The 14,536-nt window shown below is 37.1% G+C and overlaps 1 protein-coding gene across 4 annotated transcripts in view; it reads left to right on the top strand.

The window, feature by feature from the left end:
• LOC133242872 (protocadherin-11 X-linked) overlaps positions 1-14,536 on the top strand; it is an 818,944-nt gene that overhangs the window by 158,610 nt on the left and 645,798 nt on the right. The window contains exon 4 of one of the 4 annotated variants that reach the window (XM_061409100.1): positions 9,237-14,288. The exons of the other annotated variants lie outside the window; for them this stretch is intronic. Coding sequence (XP_061265084.1) covers positions 9,237-9,329 — 93 coding nt within the window. The 3' untranslated portion in view covers positions 9,330-14,288. Of the gene's footprint in view, positions 1-9,236; positions 14,289-14,536 lie in introns of those variants that run through there. 4 annotated transcript variants of the gene reach the window in all.

Genomic DNA, 14,536 nt, shown 5'->3' on the forward strand with positions numbered 1-14,536 from the left:
TTAAAAATTTTGAATCAAAAGACTGATAGAAGACATTCTATGAAAACTCTGTAAATTCAATTGATATATGCTAGAATTATGATCAAATAATGCAAATTAATACTTTAATGAAATATTAAGTAAAAATAAACTAATTTAAAGTTAAATAATTAGATATTAGAGTTTTGGCATTCTAATATGTGTGTGTGATATATATGTATGTGTTTTAGTAACTCAAACATGTTCAACTCTTTGCAACCCCATGACTGCAGCATCTCAGGTTCCTCTGTCCATGGGATTCTCCAGGCAAGAATACAAGAGTGGGTAACCATTCCCTTCTCCAAGGGATCTTTCGGACCCAGGGCTTGAACCTGGGTCTCCTGAACTGCTTGTGGATTCTTTACCATCTGAGCCACTAGGAAGTCCATACATATGTACTTGGTTCAGTTCAGTTGCTCAGTGGAGTCTGACTCTTTGCGACCCCATGGATGGCAGCATGTCAGGCCTCCCTGTCCATCACCAACTCCTAGAGTTTGCCCAAACTAGTGTCCATTAAGTCGGTGATACCATCCAACCATCTCATCTTTTGTCATTCTCTTCTCCTCCTGCCTTCAATCTTTCCCAGCATCAGGGTCTTTTCCAATGATTCAGTTCTCTACATCAGGTGGCCAAACTATTGGAGCTTTAGCTTCAGCATCAGCCCTTCCAATGAATATTCAGGATTGATTTATTTTAGGATTGACTGGTTTGATCTCCTTGCAGTCCAAGGAACTCTCAAGAGTCTTCTCCAACACCACAATTCAAAAGCATCAATTCTTCAGCATTCAACTTTCTTTATGGTCCAACTCTTACATCCATACATGACTACTGGAAAAACCATAACTTTGACTATACGGACCTTTGTTGGCAAAGTGACGTCTTTGTTTTTTACTATGCTGTCTATGTTGGTCATATCTTTTCTTCCAAGCAGTAAGATTCTTTTAATTTCATGGCTGCAATCACCATCTGCAGTGATTTTGGAGCCCAAGAATGTAAAGTTTATCACTGTTTCCATTGTTTACCCATCTGGTTTTTGGTTTTAGTTGCTAAGTCATGTCCAACTCTTGTGACCCCAGGGACTGCAACCTGCCAGGCTCCTTTGCCCATGGGATTCTCTGGGCAAGAATACTGGAGTTGGTTGTCATTTCCTTCTCCTGGGGATCTTCCTGACCCAGGGGTCTAACCCAGATCTCCTGTGTGGCAGGCAGATTCTTTACCAACTGAGCTACAGGAAAGCCCATCTATTTGCCATGTAATGATGGGACTGGATGCCATGACTGTTGTTTTTTGAATGCTGAGTATGAAGCCAGCTTTTTCACTCGCCTCTTTCACTTTCAATAGGCTCTTCAGTTCATATGTGTGTGTGTATATATATATATATATTTTTTTTTTAAATCATTGTCCTCTTTTTAGAATTGTGTAAACAAAGTAGCAGTATTTTTTAATGAATTAATTTATTTAATCATGCACTTTTTTATTTTTTTAATTTATTTATTTTAATTAGAGGCTAATTACAATATTTTATTGGTTTTGCCATACATCAACATGAATCCTCCACACGTGCACACGTGTTTCCAATCCTGAACTCCCCTCCCACCTCCCTCCCCATACCATCCCTCTGGGTCATCCCAGCACACCAGCCCCAAGCTAAATAGAGGTTCATTACTTTACAATATTGTAGTAGTTTTTGCTACACATTAACATGAATCAACCATGGGTGTACATGTGTCCACCATCCTGAACACCCCTCCCACCACCTTCCCCATCCCATCCCTCAGGGTTGTCACAGTGTACTGGCTTTGAGTGACCTGTTTCATGAATTGAACTTTGACTGGTAATTCTTTTCACATATGGTAATATACATGTTTCAATGTTATTTGCTCAAATCACCCCATCTTTACCTTCTCCCACTGAGTCCAAAAGTCTGTTCTTTATATCTGTGTCTCTTTTGCTGTGTTACATATAGGGACACTGTTACCATCTTTCTAAATTTCATATATATATATATATATATATATATATGCATTAATATACTGTATTGGTGTTTTTCTTTCTGACTTACTTCACTCTGTATTATAGGCTCCAGTTTCATCCACCTCATTAGAAATAGTTAAACATAGAGTATAGAGTGTTTATTCACTCTTTCTTCCATTTAGAAACTAACATGATATATGCGCAAACCAATACAATATTGTAAATTTAAAAAATAAAATAAATTAAAAATAATAAAGTTCAGGAATCTATAAAAAAATAAATAAAGCAGAAAACAAAATTACATGATAAAAAAACTTAAAAAAATAAATAAAACTACAGATACAAGTAAAATGGATTCAAAAATAAAAAAAATAAAATTTAAAGATCCTGAAGTTTGTAAGGAACATAAGACTTTTAGTTTGTCCTTTGTTTCTAACACAAACTTTACCAAACTCATAAAAGAAAGATAATAATCACTGATTTCTTTTTTTAAAAAAGTGAATCTATCCTCTTTCCTTTCATGTGTTTTTCTTCCTGAGTCTTTTCTGAAATTAATACAACATTGTGTGTGTGTGTATAGACCTTTAAGGAGATTTATTTTCAACTGGTGAAGTATCAAATATATTCAAATATTTCTCTCCAAACATGGTATAAGCAAATAAACTTATGCAAATAATTATCTGAACTCAAACTGCAGTCATCCATCTTCTTTGTTCTCTAAAGAAAATTTCTTCACCACTGATTATTGACATAATGGATTCCTATAAAACCATCAAATATACATAATCAGGTAATAAGATTTCCTTTAACTTTGGTTTGCTGCAACTTGTTTTATCTTTCAATTATTATTGAAGTTGCTTTTGAGTAAAATAAATGGTAACAATTTTCTGACATTAGCATTGAATTATAACATCATTGAATTAAATATAAGAAGCCATCTATAAAATTTTTAATTCAAGCATTTAAAATTATCTGAATTATTTACATGTAGGAGTCCAAAAGCATAGCAGTCATACAGCTAAGATATATTCATTTTTATGAAGATAGAAAGTTTATTTGGAATGCCTATTTATGCATAACTTTTGATGAGAGTTGTTCATGTGTTTAATTTTACATCATTTATAGGACATTAATCACAAATTGGAAAAGACTCTGATGCTTGGAGGGATTGGGGGCAGGAGGAGAAGGGGATGACAGAGGATGAGATGGCTGGATGGTATCACTGACTTTATGGACGTGAGTCTGAGTGAACTTCTGGAGTTGGTGATGGACAGGGAAGCCTGGCGTGCTGTTGTTCATGGGGTCGTGAAGAGTCGGACACGACTGAACGACTGTACTGAACTGAACTGAATCACAAATAATAGGTTTCTGAGATTTTTGAAGTAATACAAAAATAATAAAGCTATGATGATAAACATCTTTCTTTATCACCTTCATATCTACCTGATTCCAAGTTCTCTTCAAGTCCAAAATAGTTCATATGTTTCTATTAACATCTAAATTTATGATCTTATTTTCTTATGTTTTGGTAATTTTTTTTGTATTGAAGTAAAGCATACAATTTTACTATCTTTCATCTTAAATATTAAGATTATTTTATAAATGATTTTCTGGTTTCAAGCTGTGTCCTCTGCAGACAATCGAACCAATTGGTATGAGAATCATTTTCCTATAGTCAGGGCCTTCCATCGTAGCTCAGTCAGTAAAGAATTTGCCTGCAGTGCAGGACACCAGAGTGCCGCCGCATCACTTTGTGGCAAATAGATGGGGAAACAGTGGAAACAGTGACTGACTTTATTTTGTTGGGCTCCAAAATCACTGCAGATGGTGATTGCAGCCATGAAATTAAAAGACGTTTACTCCTTGGAAGGAAACTTATAACCAACCTAGACAGCACATTAAAAAGCAGAAACAGTACTTTGCCAACAAAGGTCCATCTAGTCAAGGCTATGGTTTTTCCAGTAGTCATGTATGGATGTGAGAGTTGGACTATGAAGAAAGCTGAGTGCCAAAGAACTGATGCTTTTGAATTGTGGTGTTGGAGAAGATTCTTGCGAGTCCCTTGGACTGCAAGGAGATCTAACTAGTCCATCCTAAAGGAGATCAGTCCTGGGTGTTCATTGGAAGGACTGATATTGAAGCTGAAACTCCAAAACTTTGGCCAACTGACGGGAAGAGCTGACTCATTTGAAAAGACCCTGATGTTGGGAAAGACTGAGGGCAGGAGGAGAAGGGGATGACAGAGGATGAGTATCACCAACTCAATGGACATGAGTTTGGGTGGACCTCGGGCGTTGGTGATGGACAGAGAGGCCTGGCATGCTGCCATTCATGGGGTCACAAAGAGTCGGACACGACTGAGCAACTGAACTGAACTGAACATGATAAATGACTTCATCCAAAAAGCACTGGTATTCTGGTTCTCTCTATTCAAATATTAAGATAATGTCTAATTCACCAAATAAAACTCAGGACAATACACACTTAAGAGACATGTACAAACCAGAAATACTTCCCCTGGGACACTGTTGATAGAATATCACTCACAGGAGAGAATATAAATCCTTCAGGGAGACTGAAAAAATGAAAGCCTAAAATTAGAGAATACAAAGGAACAGATTACTTTTCAATTCAATAAGGGTCTGTAATTTTACACTGCTCAGGTGCAGATGAAAACTACTTAGGTCAGAATCAAGTCAGTACAGTAAGAGCACTATAAATAATGAGCTGTTTTCTGGTGAGTCAATCACTACCAACTGCCTGTTTAAAATGTCAGAGCAGTCAAGGTCAGTTGACATTCAGCTGATGGCAGCACTGACCTAGTGTCACTTACACACAGTCTTTAAATTAAATTTGAAGTCTCAAAAAAAGATTATCTTTGTTTTTAGAGACAATATTTGAATCAATAATTTTGGGGGCACTGCACTCTAAGAGTGATATGGGTTGATTCAGATTTACAAGCTGTAGACAATTGTCCATTAAAGCAATTACATTAACACTTCAGGCTGGTTAGAAATCAATATTGAGGCAGAGGCTGAATATTTCCATATTTTTTTTCTCTGTCACTATGTTGTCACCAAATCTTTTAGAAATCAGTGTTTTGAATGCACTTTACACTCCACAACCAGGACTAAAGAGTGAGGTAATGAGAAAAGGAGAATCCAGTCAGGAAGAGAAAGGAATTCATAATAGAAATAACTAGAATGAAATGTGGTTTAAAAAAAATAACTTTTATTATTATTAATATTAAAGGAACAAAGTATGTTTCCTCTGAAATAACTTGATTAGACACTCTTTGTGACTTGTTTTAAATTAGGTACTTTTCAAGTAGATAACTAATGTAAACTCATCTTGTTGAAAATTTGCTTAGTTACACATTCAGCAAGCCTAATGGCTTGTTTTGATTATTTTTGCCCTTTATGGAGTAAGTGTAAAGTAACACTAATTAAAAATGTTTCTAATGAATAATCCATGTGCATTACCTTCCAAAGTTTAGCTTGAGGGGTCTACATTGACAAAAACACATTTTGTTCCCTTCAGTTAATTCCATTAGCAGGACTCCTCTTTGACTTTGCAGGAACATTTAGATTTTCCTCCAGAGCATGTTAGAGCACAGAATGATTAGCAGAACATTTGAAGGAACCACAGCTCAGGGATAATGGTAATGAGTCCTATAGCACTGTGCAAGCGCTGGGGCCATTTATAGATGTTCTGTGCAATGGTGGATAAAATAGGGTTGCACTATATTGTACCAGAAGCATTTTCTCTAGAGCCCTCAGTAAGTCCCTTCTATGCTAAATAATTCAAATGTATATTTTGTATTCAGTAAACAATTACAAAGAAAAGGCAATGAAGTTGTAAAAAGAGTTTTGCTCAGTCAGTATAAGTTTTTAAACTTAAAAGGAAAGTGAATACGTAAAACGATCCCAAATTGTCTACTGAATTGCTAAGAGTAAGATTAACAGAGATAACGGGCAACCTACAAAATATGTAGGCATTTATGCTTATTAAAATTTGATTTGTGATTCTTTCCTGACAATTGAGACATTTTAGTCTATATTTATTATTTACATTTTTGAATGAATATAATAGAGTAATGAGAAAAATGTATTAATGGAAAAAATTCCTGAATTTATCTTTTAGTTTTATTTTTTTCTCCCATTAACTATAATTTTATTGTTACAATGCTCACAATTTGAAAAATTCTGTCTTAGGAATCTTGGGATCATGTAAATTCTCTTTTACCTGCTCATTAGCAGATCTTCGATTTTAGGTAAATCTCAACTGAGACCTAAATAGCCAGTTACCCTAATTTGTAATTTAATAATATGAGTGTTTGCCAATAGCATACACCTGAAAAATTTTGGATCTACAAATGCCTTTGACTATGTAGATTTCCAGACAGACTCAAAATATAACCCAGAAAGTTACTAATAAAATTTGCCACAGAGCCCCTCCAGTGATGATTGGTCTGTGGGTGAATTTTTCACTTACAAACTTGCTGTCAGAACATCTCTCACCTTAGAAATATTTGATCTTCTTTCATTTTGAATATGGTAGCAGATAATATCTCAACCATTTTATGACTCAATATTTTCTATCATATAGAAGTGACCTTTATTTTAGTCCATATTCTCCGTTACACATGGACATATAAAATTTATATTTTTAAATGAGCCTGTGTTCTATAATATAATTCAGTTCAGTTCAGTCACTCAGTCGTGTTTGACTCTTTGCAACCCCATGAACCGCAGTATGCCAGGCCTCCCTGCCAATCACCAACTCCCGGAGTCCACCCAAACTCATGTCCATTGAGTTGGTGATGCCATCCAACCATCTCATCCTTTGTCATCCCCTTCTCCTCCTGCCCTCAGTCTTTCCTAGTGTCAGAGTCTTTTCAAGTGAGTCAGCTCTTCGTGTCAGGTGGCCAAAGTATTGGAGTTTCAGCTTCAATATCAGTCCTTTCAATGAACACCCAAGACTGATCTCCTTTAGGATGGACTGGTTGGATCTCCTTGCAGTCCAAGGGACTCGCAAGAGTCTTCTCCATCACTACAGTTCAAAAGCATCAGTTCTTTGGCACTCAGTTTTCTTTATAGTCCAACTCGCACATCCACACATGACCACTGGAAAAACCATAGCCTTTACTAGATGGACCTTTGTTGACAAAGTAATGTCTCTGCTTTTTAATATGCTGTCTAGGTTGGTTATGAGTTTCCTTCCAAGGAGTAAGTGTCTTTTAATTTCATGGCTGCAATCACCATCTGCAGTGATTTTGGAGCCCAGAAAAATAAAGTCAGCCGCTGTTTCCACTGTTTCCCCATCTATCTGCCATGAAGTGATGGGAGCGGATGCCATGATCTTAAATTAGTACTTATAAAATCAGTCAAGATCTATTAATATTATTTTAATAATTTATTTTAAATAATTTCAACATTTATTATAACTTGGTAATAATAGTAAACATGTATATACCACTTAACTGAGTATCAGACTCTGTTCTATTAATGCATATTATATTATTTATGAAATATTTTGAATTCTGTTTTCCAGATTATGAAACTGAGGCATAGCATAAATCTCAGATGTAAACACAGTCACTTATATCTAGAATCCATGCTCTTAACTTTGAGACTATAGTAGAAATCTTAAGATATTCTGGATAATAGAACCTTAGATCTCTATTGCAAATATCTTTCAGAGCTTAAAAATACTTTTGTTACATATAACCTTTAGGAAAAGCGAGCAATGTTTATGCCCTACTAAGTCTTAAACCAGATTCAGAGGATCTGCAATTTCACATAGACTCTAAGAAGTAACACTTCCTGGAAATTCTAAATCAAAAGAAACATGTTCTTGAATTAATAAAAATGAAAAAAAACTAACTCATATTTTGTGGGCTTCAATGTAAAAAATACATGGTATGCTATGATGAATAATGTCCTCCCAAAGACATTCATGTTGTAATCCCTGGAATCAGTGAATGTGAAACTTTAGGTAACAAAGGCTAATTAAATTTTCAGATGGAATTAAGGTTGCTAACCAGATGATATTAAGATAGGCATAGTAGCCTGAATTATCCAGGTGAGTTCTATGTAATCAAAAGTGGAATTAAATGTGTAAGAGAAGGACAGATCAGGAAATCATGGTGATGGGAAGCTGGGCATTCTGACCTCTACAGGCTTTGAAAATGGAGAAAAGTGGGATATGAGTGGCTCAGGAAACTAGAAAGGGATTCTTCCCAAGAGCCTCCAGAAAGGAACAGTGCCCAACTGACACCTTGCCTTTAGAGCCCAGCAAGACCCATTTTGGATTTCTGATGGTCAGAATTTTAGTATAGATTTTGTTAAACTAGTCTATAATACAGATTTTGTTAAACCACTAGTCTATGGTGATTTGTTACAGCAGTGACAGGAAATTGACAGGAAATTAATACACATAAGCATGCCACATATTTTTTCAGAATATCTGAATGTTCTTCAATGCAAGACAGTCTTTTTGGAAATTGCTCAGAAAAATAGTGATAAGTCAATTTGGTTCCAGGTTGTTGTCATTAGCACGTAGCTCACATAACAAATTCACCATCTATCTAAGTGTCAAGGACTTTTCTAAATGTTTTAATATGCCAATTCATTTAATTTTCACAATAACTGTATGGTATAGATTCCATTATCCTCCCCATTTCATAGATAAGCAAACTGAGGAACAGAGAGTTTAGATAATTGGTTGTACTAGTAAGTGGTAATGAAAAGATCTAGGCTTCTTGGCTCTAGAGGCCATGTTCTTAACAATCAAGCATCCTGCCTTTCAAAGAAGATTAAAAAAAAAATCTTGTGATATGACTGATATTGTAAACAAGGTAAATGGCAGGGAATTTAGCCTCATGAAAGTAGAAGAGCTTCCTTGTCTTATTCTTTCACTTTATTGATGAGGAATATCAGGAAACAGGTAAGTGAAAGGATTTGTCTAAGCTCATGAATACTGTTCATGGGGTTCTGGAGGCAAGAATAATGAAGTGGTTTGCCATTCCCTTCTCCAGTGGACCACATTCTGTCAGACGTCTCCACCATGACCTGCCTGTCTTGGGTGGTCCCACACAGCATGGCTTAGTTTCACTGAGTTAGACAAGGCTGTGGTCCATCTGATCAGATTGGCTAGTTGTCTGTGATTGTGGTTTCAGTCTGTTGGCCCTCTGATGTCCTTTCTCAGTGCCTACCACCTTACTTGGGTTTCTCTTACCTTAGACATGGGGTATCTCTTCACGGATGCTCCAGCAAAGCACAGCCACTGCTCCTTACATTGGACATGGGTTATCTCCTCTCGGCTGCCGCTCCTGACCTTGGACGTGGGGTAGATCCTCTCTGCCGCTCCGGCACCATACAGCCACTGCTCCTACACCGGCTTATGTGAAAAGTACATCATGAGAAATGCTGGGCTGGAAGAAGCACAAGCTGGAATCAAGATTTCTGGGAAAATACAAATAACCTCAGATATGCAGATGACACCACCCTTATGGCAGAAAGTGAAGAAGAACTAAAGAGCCTCTTGATGAAAGTGAAAGAGAAGAGTGAAAAAGTTGGCTTAAAGCTCAACATTCAGAAAACTAAGATCATGGCATCCACTCCCATCACTTCATGGCAAATAGATGGGGGAATTGTGGAAACAGTGGCTGACTTTATGTTTTGGGGCTCCAAAATCACTGCAGATGGTGACTGCAGCCATGAAATTAAAAGACACTGGCTCCTTGGAAGAAAAGCTATGATCAACCCAAACAGCATATTAAAAAGCAGAGACATTACTTTGTCAACAAAGGTCCATCTAATAAAAGCTATGGTTTTTCCAGTGGTCATGTATGGATGTGAGAGTTGGACTGTGAAGAAAGCTGAGTGCTGAAGAATTGATGCTTTTGAACTGTGGTGTTGGAGAAGACTCTTGAGAGTCCCTTGGACTTCAAGGAGATCCAACCAGTCCATCCTAAAGGAGATCAGTCCTGGGTGTTTATTGGAAGGACTGATATTGAAGCTGAAACTCCAATACTTTGGCCACCTGATGCGGAGAGCTGACTCATTTGAAAAGACCCTGATACTGGGAAAGATTGAAGGCAGGAGGAGAAGGGGACAATAGAGGATGAGATCATTGGATGGCATCACTGACTCAATGGACATGAGTTTGGGAGTTGGTGATTGGCAGGGAGGCCTGGCATACTGTGGTTCATGGGGTCCCAAAGAGTTGAACATGACTGAGCGACTGAACTGAACTGAAGCTCATGCAGCATATCTTTGATATCTGTCATAATCCTTCTGAGAATTTCCCCCATTGCTGATGGGGAAGATAGAGAAAAAAAAAAAAAAAAAAGCATACTGAGAATACTGAGAGAGGCAGTGTAACACCTACAGAATCTGTTTTCAGGTTCTGAATCTACTACTTAATTAGACATTGGCTTAGACTTGAGTGCAGCAGCAGCAGCAGTGCTTTCTTTCAGAGAAGGCAATGGCACCCCACTCCAGTACTCTTGCCTGGAAAATCCCATGGGTGGAGGAGCCTGGTGGGCTGCAGTCCATGAGGTCGCTAAGAGTTGGCCACAACTGAGCGACTTCACTTAGACTTGAGTAGGTGTCATAATTCACAAGATTTTGAAGGAGGAAGTATTGTATTAAGGGCCCATAATTAAGGAGAGTATTAATAATTTGTCCACCATCAAAAGTTAAACTTAGTCTAGTTTATAGTTGAAATAAATGGCCAGGTAAAAGTACATATATTTCTCTGCACTTATTTTTCAGTTAAAAATAAAAAAAGTTGAGACAAATAGACACCTAGACTGGAAATTAAGTTTCAAGATTTATTATAGTGATTCCCCTTATCTGTACTCACTACTGACAGTAGGCTGTGAATATGTTCTTGAATGTTGCACTGAGTAACACTTCACTCATTATGCATATAAAAGACTGCACTATTTACCCTGGGGTTTTATAAAATGAAAAACCTAATGAAACTTGACTCTTGTGGTTTGAATTCTTTGCAGGCACCTATAGTAAAAACATAGCCTTATATCATGCAAAGGAGCATCATTTATTCATATATATTATATAAGAAGTGATTGCTTTGAATAGAGAATATGTTAAAAGGACTATGATTAATTTATCAGACTTGATGGAGTATATGAATAGTTACTGTAAGTCTAGGGAAAAAAAAAAAAAAACGTAGCCTAAGTCGAATGCAAATATTAGGCGGAGGAAGAAAATAAGGATGTTATTACACTTAATGAAGTTTAAATTTAACAGGACTTTACCTAAACAGTACACTTTAAGACACTCTCAAACTCTCAAATTGCAGTTTAACAATTAGTTGTTTGATGTGTGTGGAAATGTCTTTATAGTGGGAATTGAATGACTGGCATATCTTAGTTGAGAATGTAAATAGCATGTGTAAGAGTTCATAATGAATGATACATGCTCTGAAAATGATACAAAATGCTGTTGACTTTTCAAGTATTGTGATCTGATACAATATCCTTGAAATTGACATTAAATATTATATTTAAACTTACAGAATTCACTGCACCAGGATGTCATGGAAGTGATCAAATGCCATGGTAGATTAGGGGAATGAATGAATTGTATAAGCTTGTGAAAAAAAGTTAAACAGGAGCAAATGAATCAAATATTTAGGTATAGTATATATACATAAATATTTTAATCTGATTAAGTGGTGCCTAGTTTATATGGTAATGAATATTATATTTTCTATACTATTTAGTAATTTTGAATTAGTAAAGATGAATTAATAAATTCAAATTTTGACAATCAATTAATTCTGTTTAGTCATTTTTTTCTGAAAACTGAAATTACCTGTTTTCCTGATATTTCATAAAATCATTATAATCATTTTGAGAATGATAGTTGGTGTGAATTATTTGGTTTATATTTTATTTTAGTTACTGTATTACACTTTAATCCATCTGATGGTCAAGCACTTAGAGAGTGTAAAAAGAGGAATAAGAAGGTTTATTAAGTTCTTACTATACAGTCAGCAAAAACAAGACCAGGAGCTGACTGTGGCTCAGACCATGAACTCCTTATTGCCAAATTCAGACCTAAATTGAAGAAAGTAGGGAAAACCACTAGACCATTCAGGTATGACCTAAATAAAAGCCCTTATGATTATACAGTGGGAGTGAGAAATAGATTTAAGGGACTAGATCTGATAGATAGAGTGCCTGATGAACTATGGAATGAGGTTTGTGACATTGTACTTGAGACAGGGGTCAAGACCATTCCCATAGAAAAGATGCAAAAAAGCAAAATGGCTGTCTGGGGAGGCCTTACAAATAGCTGTGAAAAGAAGAGAAGTGAAAAGCAAAGGAGAAAAGGAAAGATATAAACATCTGAATGCAGAGTTCCAAAGAATAGCAAGAAGAGATAAGAAAGCCTTCTTCAGTGATCAATGCAAAGAAATAGAGGAAAACAACAGAATGGGAAAGACTAGGGATCTCTTCAAGAAAATCAGAAATACCAAAGGAATATTTCATGCAAAGATGAGCTCAATAAAGGACAGAAATGGTATGGACCTAACAGAAGCAGAAGATATTAAGAAGAGATGGCAAGAATATACAGAAGAACTGTACAAAAAAGATCTTCACGACCCAGATAATCACGATGGTGTGATCACAGACCTAGAGCCAGACATCCTGGAATGTGAAGTCAAGTGGGCCTTAGAAAGCATCACTACGAACAAAGCTAGTGGCGGTGATGGAATTCCAGTTGAGCTATTCCAAATCCTGAAAGATGATGCTGTGAAAGTGCTGCACTCAGTATGCCAGGAAATTTGGAAAACACAGCAATGGCCACAGGACTGGAAAAGGTCAGTTTTCATTCCAATCCCAAAGAAAGGCAATGCCAAAGAATGCTCAAACTACCACACCATTGCACTCATCTCACACCATAGTAAAGTAATACCCAAAATTCTCCAAGCCAGGCTTCAGCAATATGTGAACTGTGAACTTCCAGATGTTCAAGCTGGTTTTAGAAAAGGCAGAGGAACCAGAGATCAAATTGCCAACATCTGCTGGATCATAGAAAAAGCAAGAGAGTTCCAGAAAAAAACATCTATTTCTGCTTTATTGACTATGCCAAAGCCTTTGACTGTGTGGATCACAATAAACTGTGGAAAATTCTTCAAGAGGTGGGAATACCAGACCACCTGATCTGCCTCTTGAGAAACCTATATGCAGGTCAGGAAGCAACAATTAGAACTGGAGATGGAACAACAGACTGGTTCCAAATAGGAAAAGGAGTTCATCAAGGCTGTATATTGTCACCCTGCTTATTTAACTTATATGCAGAGTACATCATGAGAAATCCTGGACTGGAAAAAACACAAGCTGGAATCAAGATTGCCGGGAGAAATATCAATAACCTCAGATATGCAGATGACACCACCCTTATGGCACAAAGTGAAGAGGAACTAAAAAGCCTCTTGATGAAAGTGAAAGTGGAGAGTAAAAAATTTGGCTTAAAGCTCAACATTCAGAAAACGAAGATCATGGCATCTGGTCCCACCACTTCATGGGAAATAGATGGGGAAACAGTGTCAGACTTTATTTTTCTGGGCTCCAAAATCACTACAGATGGTGCCTGCAGCCATGAAATTAAAAGCTGCTTACTCCTTGGAAGGAAAGTTATGACCACCTTGGATAGCATATTCAAAAGCAGAGACATTACATTGCCAACAAAGGTTCGTCTAGTCAAGGCTATTGTTTTTCCTGTGGTCATGTATGGATGTGAGAGTTGAACTGTGAAGAAAGCTGAGCACCGAAGAATTGATGCTTTTGAACTGTGGTGTTGGAGAAGACTCTTGAGAGTCCCTTGGACTGAAAGGAGATCCAACCAGTCCATTCTGAAGGAGATCAGCCCTGGGATTTCTTTTGAAGAAATGATGCTAAAGCTGAAACTCCAGTACTTTGGCCACCTCATGTGAAGAGATGACTCATTGGAAAAGATTCTGATGCTGAGAGAGATTGGGGGCAGGAGGAGAAGGGGACGACAGAGGATGAGATGGCTGGATGGCATCACTGACTCAATGGATGTGAGTCTGAATGAACTCCGGGAGTTGGTGATGGACAGGGAGGCCTGATGTGCTGTGATTCATGGGGTCACAAAGAGTCGGACATGACTGAGTGACTGATCTGATCTGATCTGATATACCAATACTAATCTAAGCACTTGAATGTGTGCAACATATGAGCCCTATGAAATACATTTCTGTAATTTCTATTTTTTAGGTTAAAAAAAAAAAAAAAAAACCTGAAGCCCAGAAACACTAAGTAAATTGCTCAAGATCACCAACCTAAGAAGTAATGGAGCTGGCATTCAAGCCCAAGAAGTCTGACTGGAGAAAATCCAGTTTTAACTCTCTTTATTGATTGTTGTTGTTGTTCAGTTGTTAAGTCCTGTCCAACTCTTTGCAACCCCATGGACTGCAGCACACCAGGCTTCCCTGTTACCCACTATCTCCTGGAGTTTGCTCAGATTCATGTTATTTGAAT

This window comes from Bos javanicus, chromosome X (assembly GCF_032452875.1).
Source record: "Bos javanicus breed banteng chromosome X, ARS-OSU_banteng_1.0, whole genome shotgun sequence".
Lineage (NCBI taxonomy): Eukaryota > Metazoa > Chordata > Mammalia > Artiodactyla > Bovidae > Bos > Bos javanicus.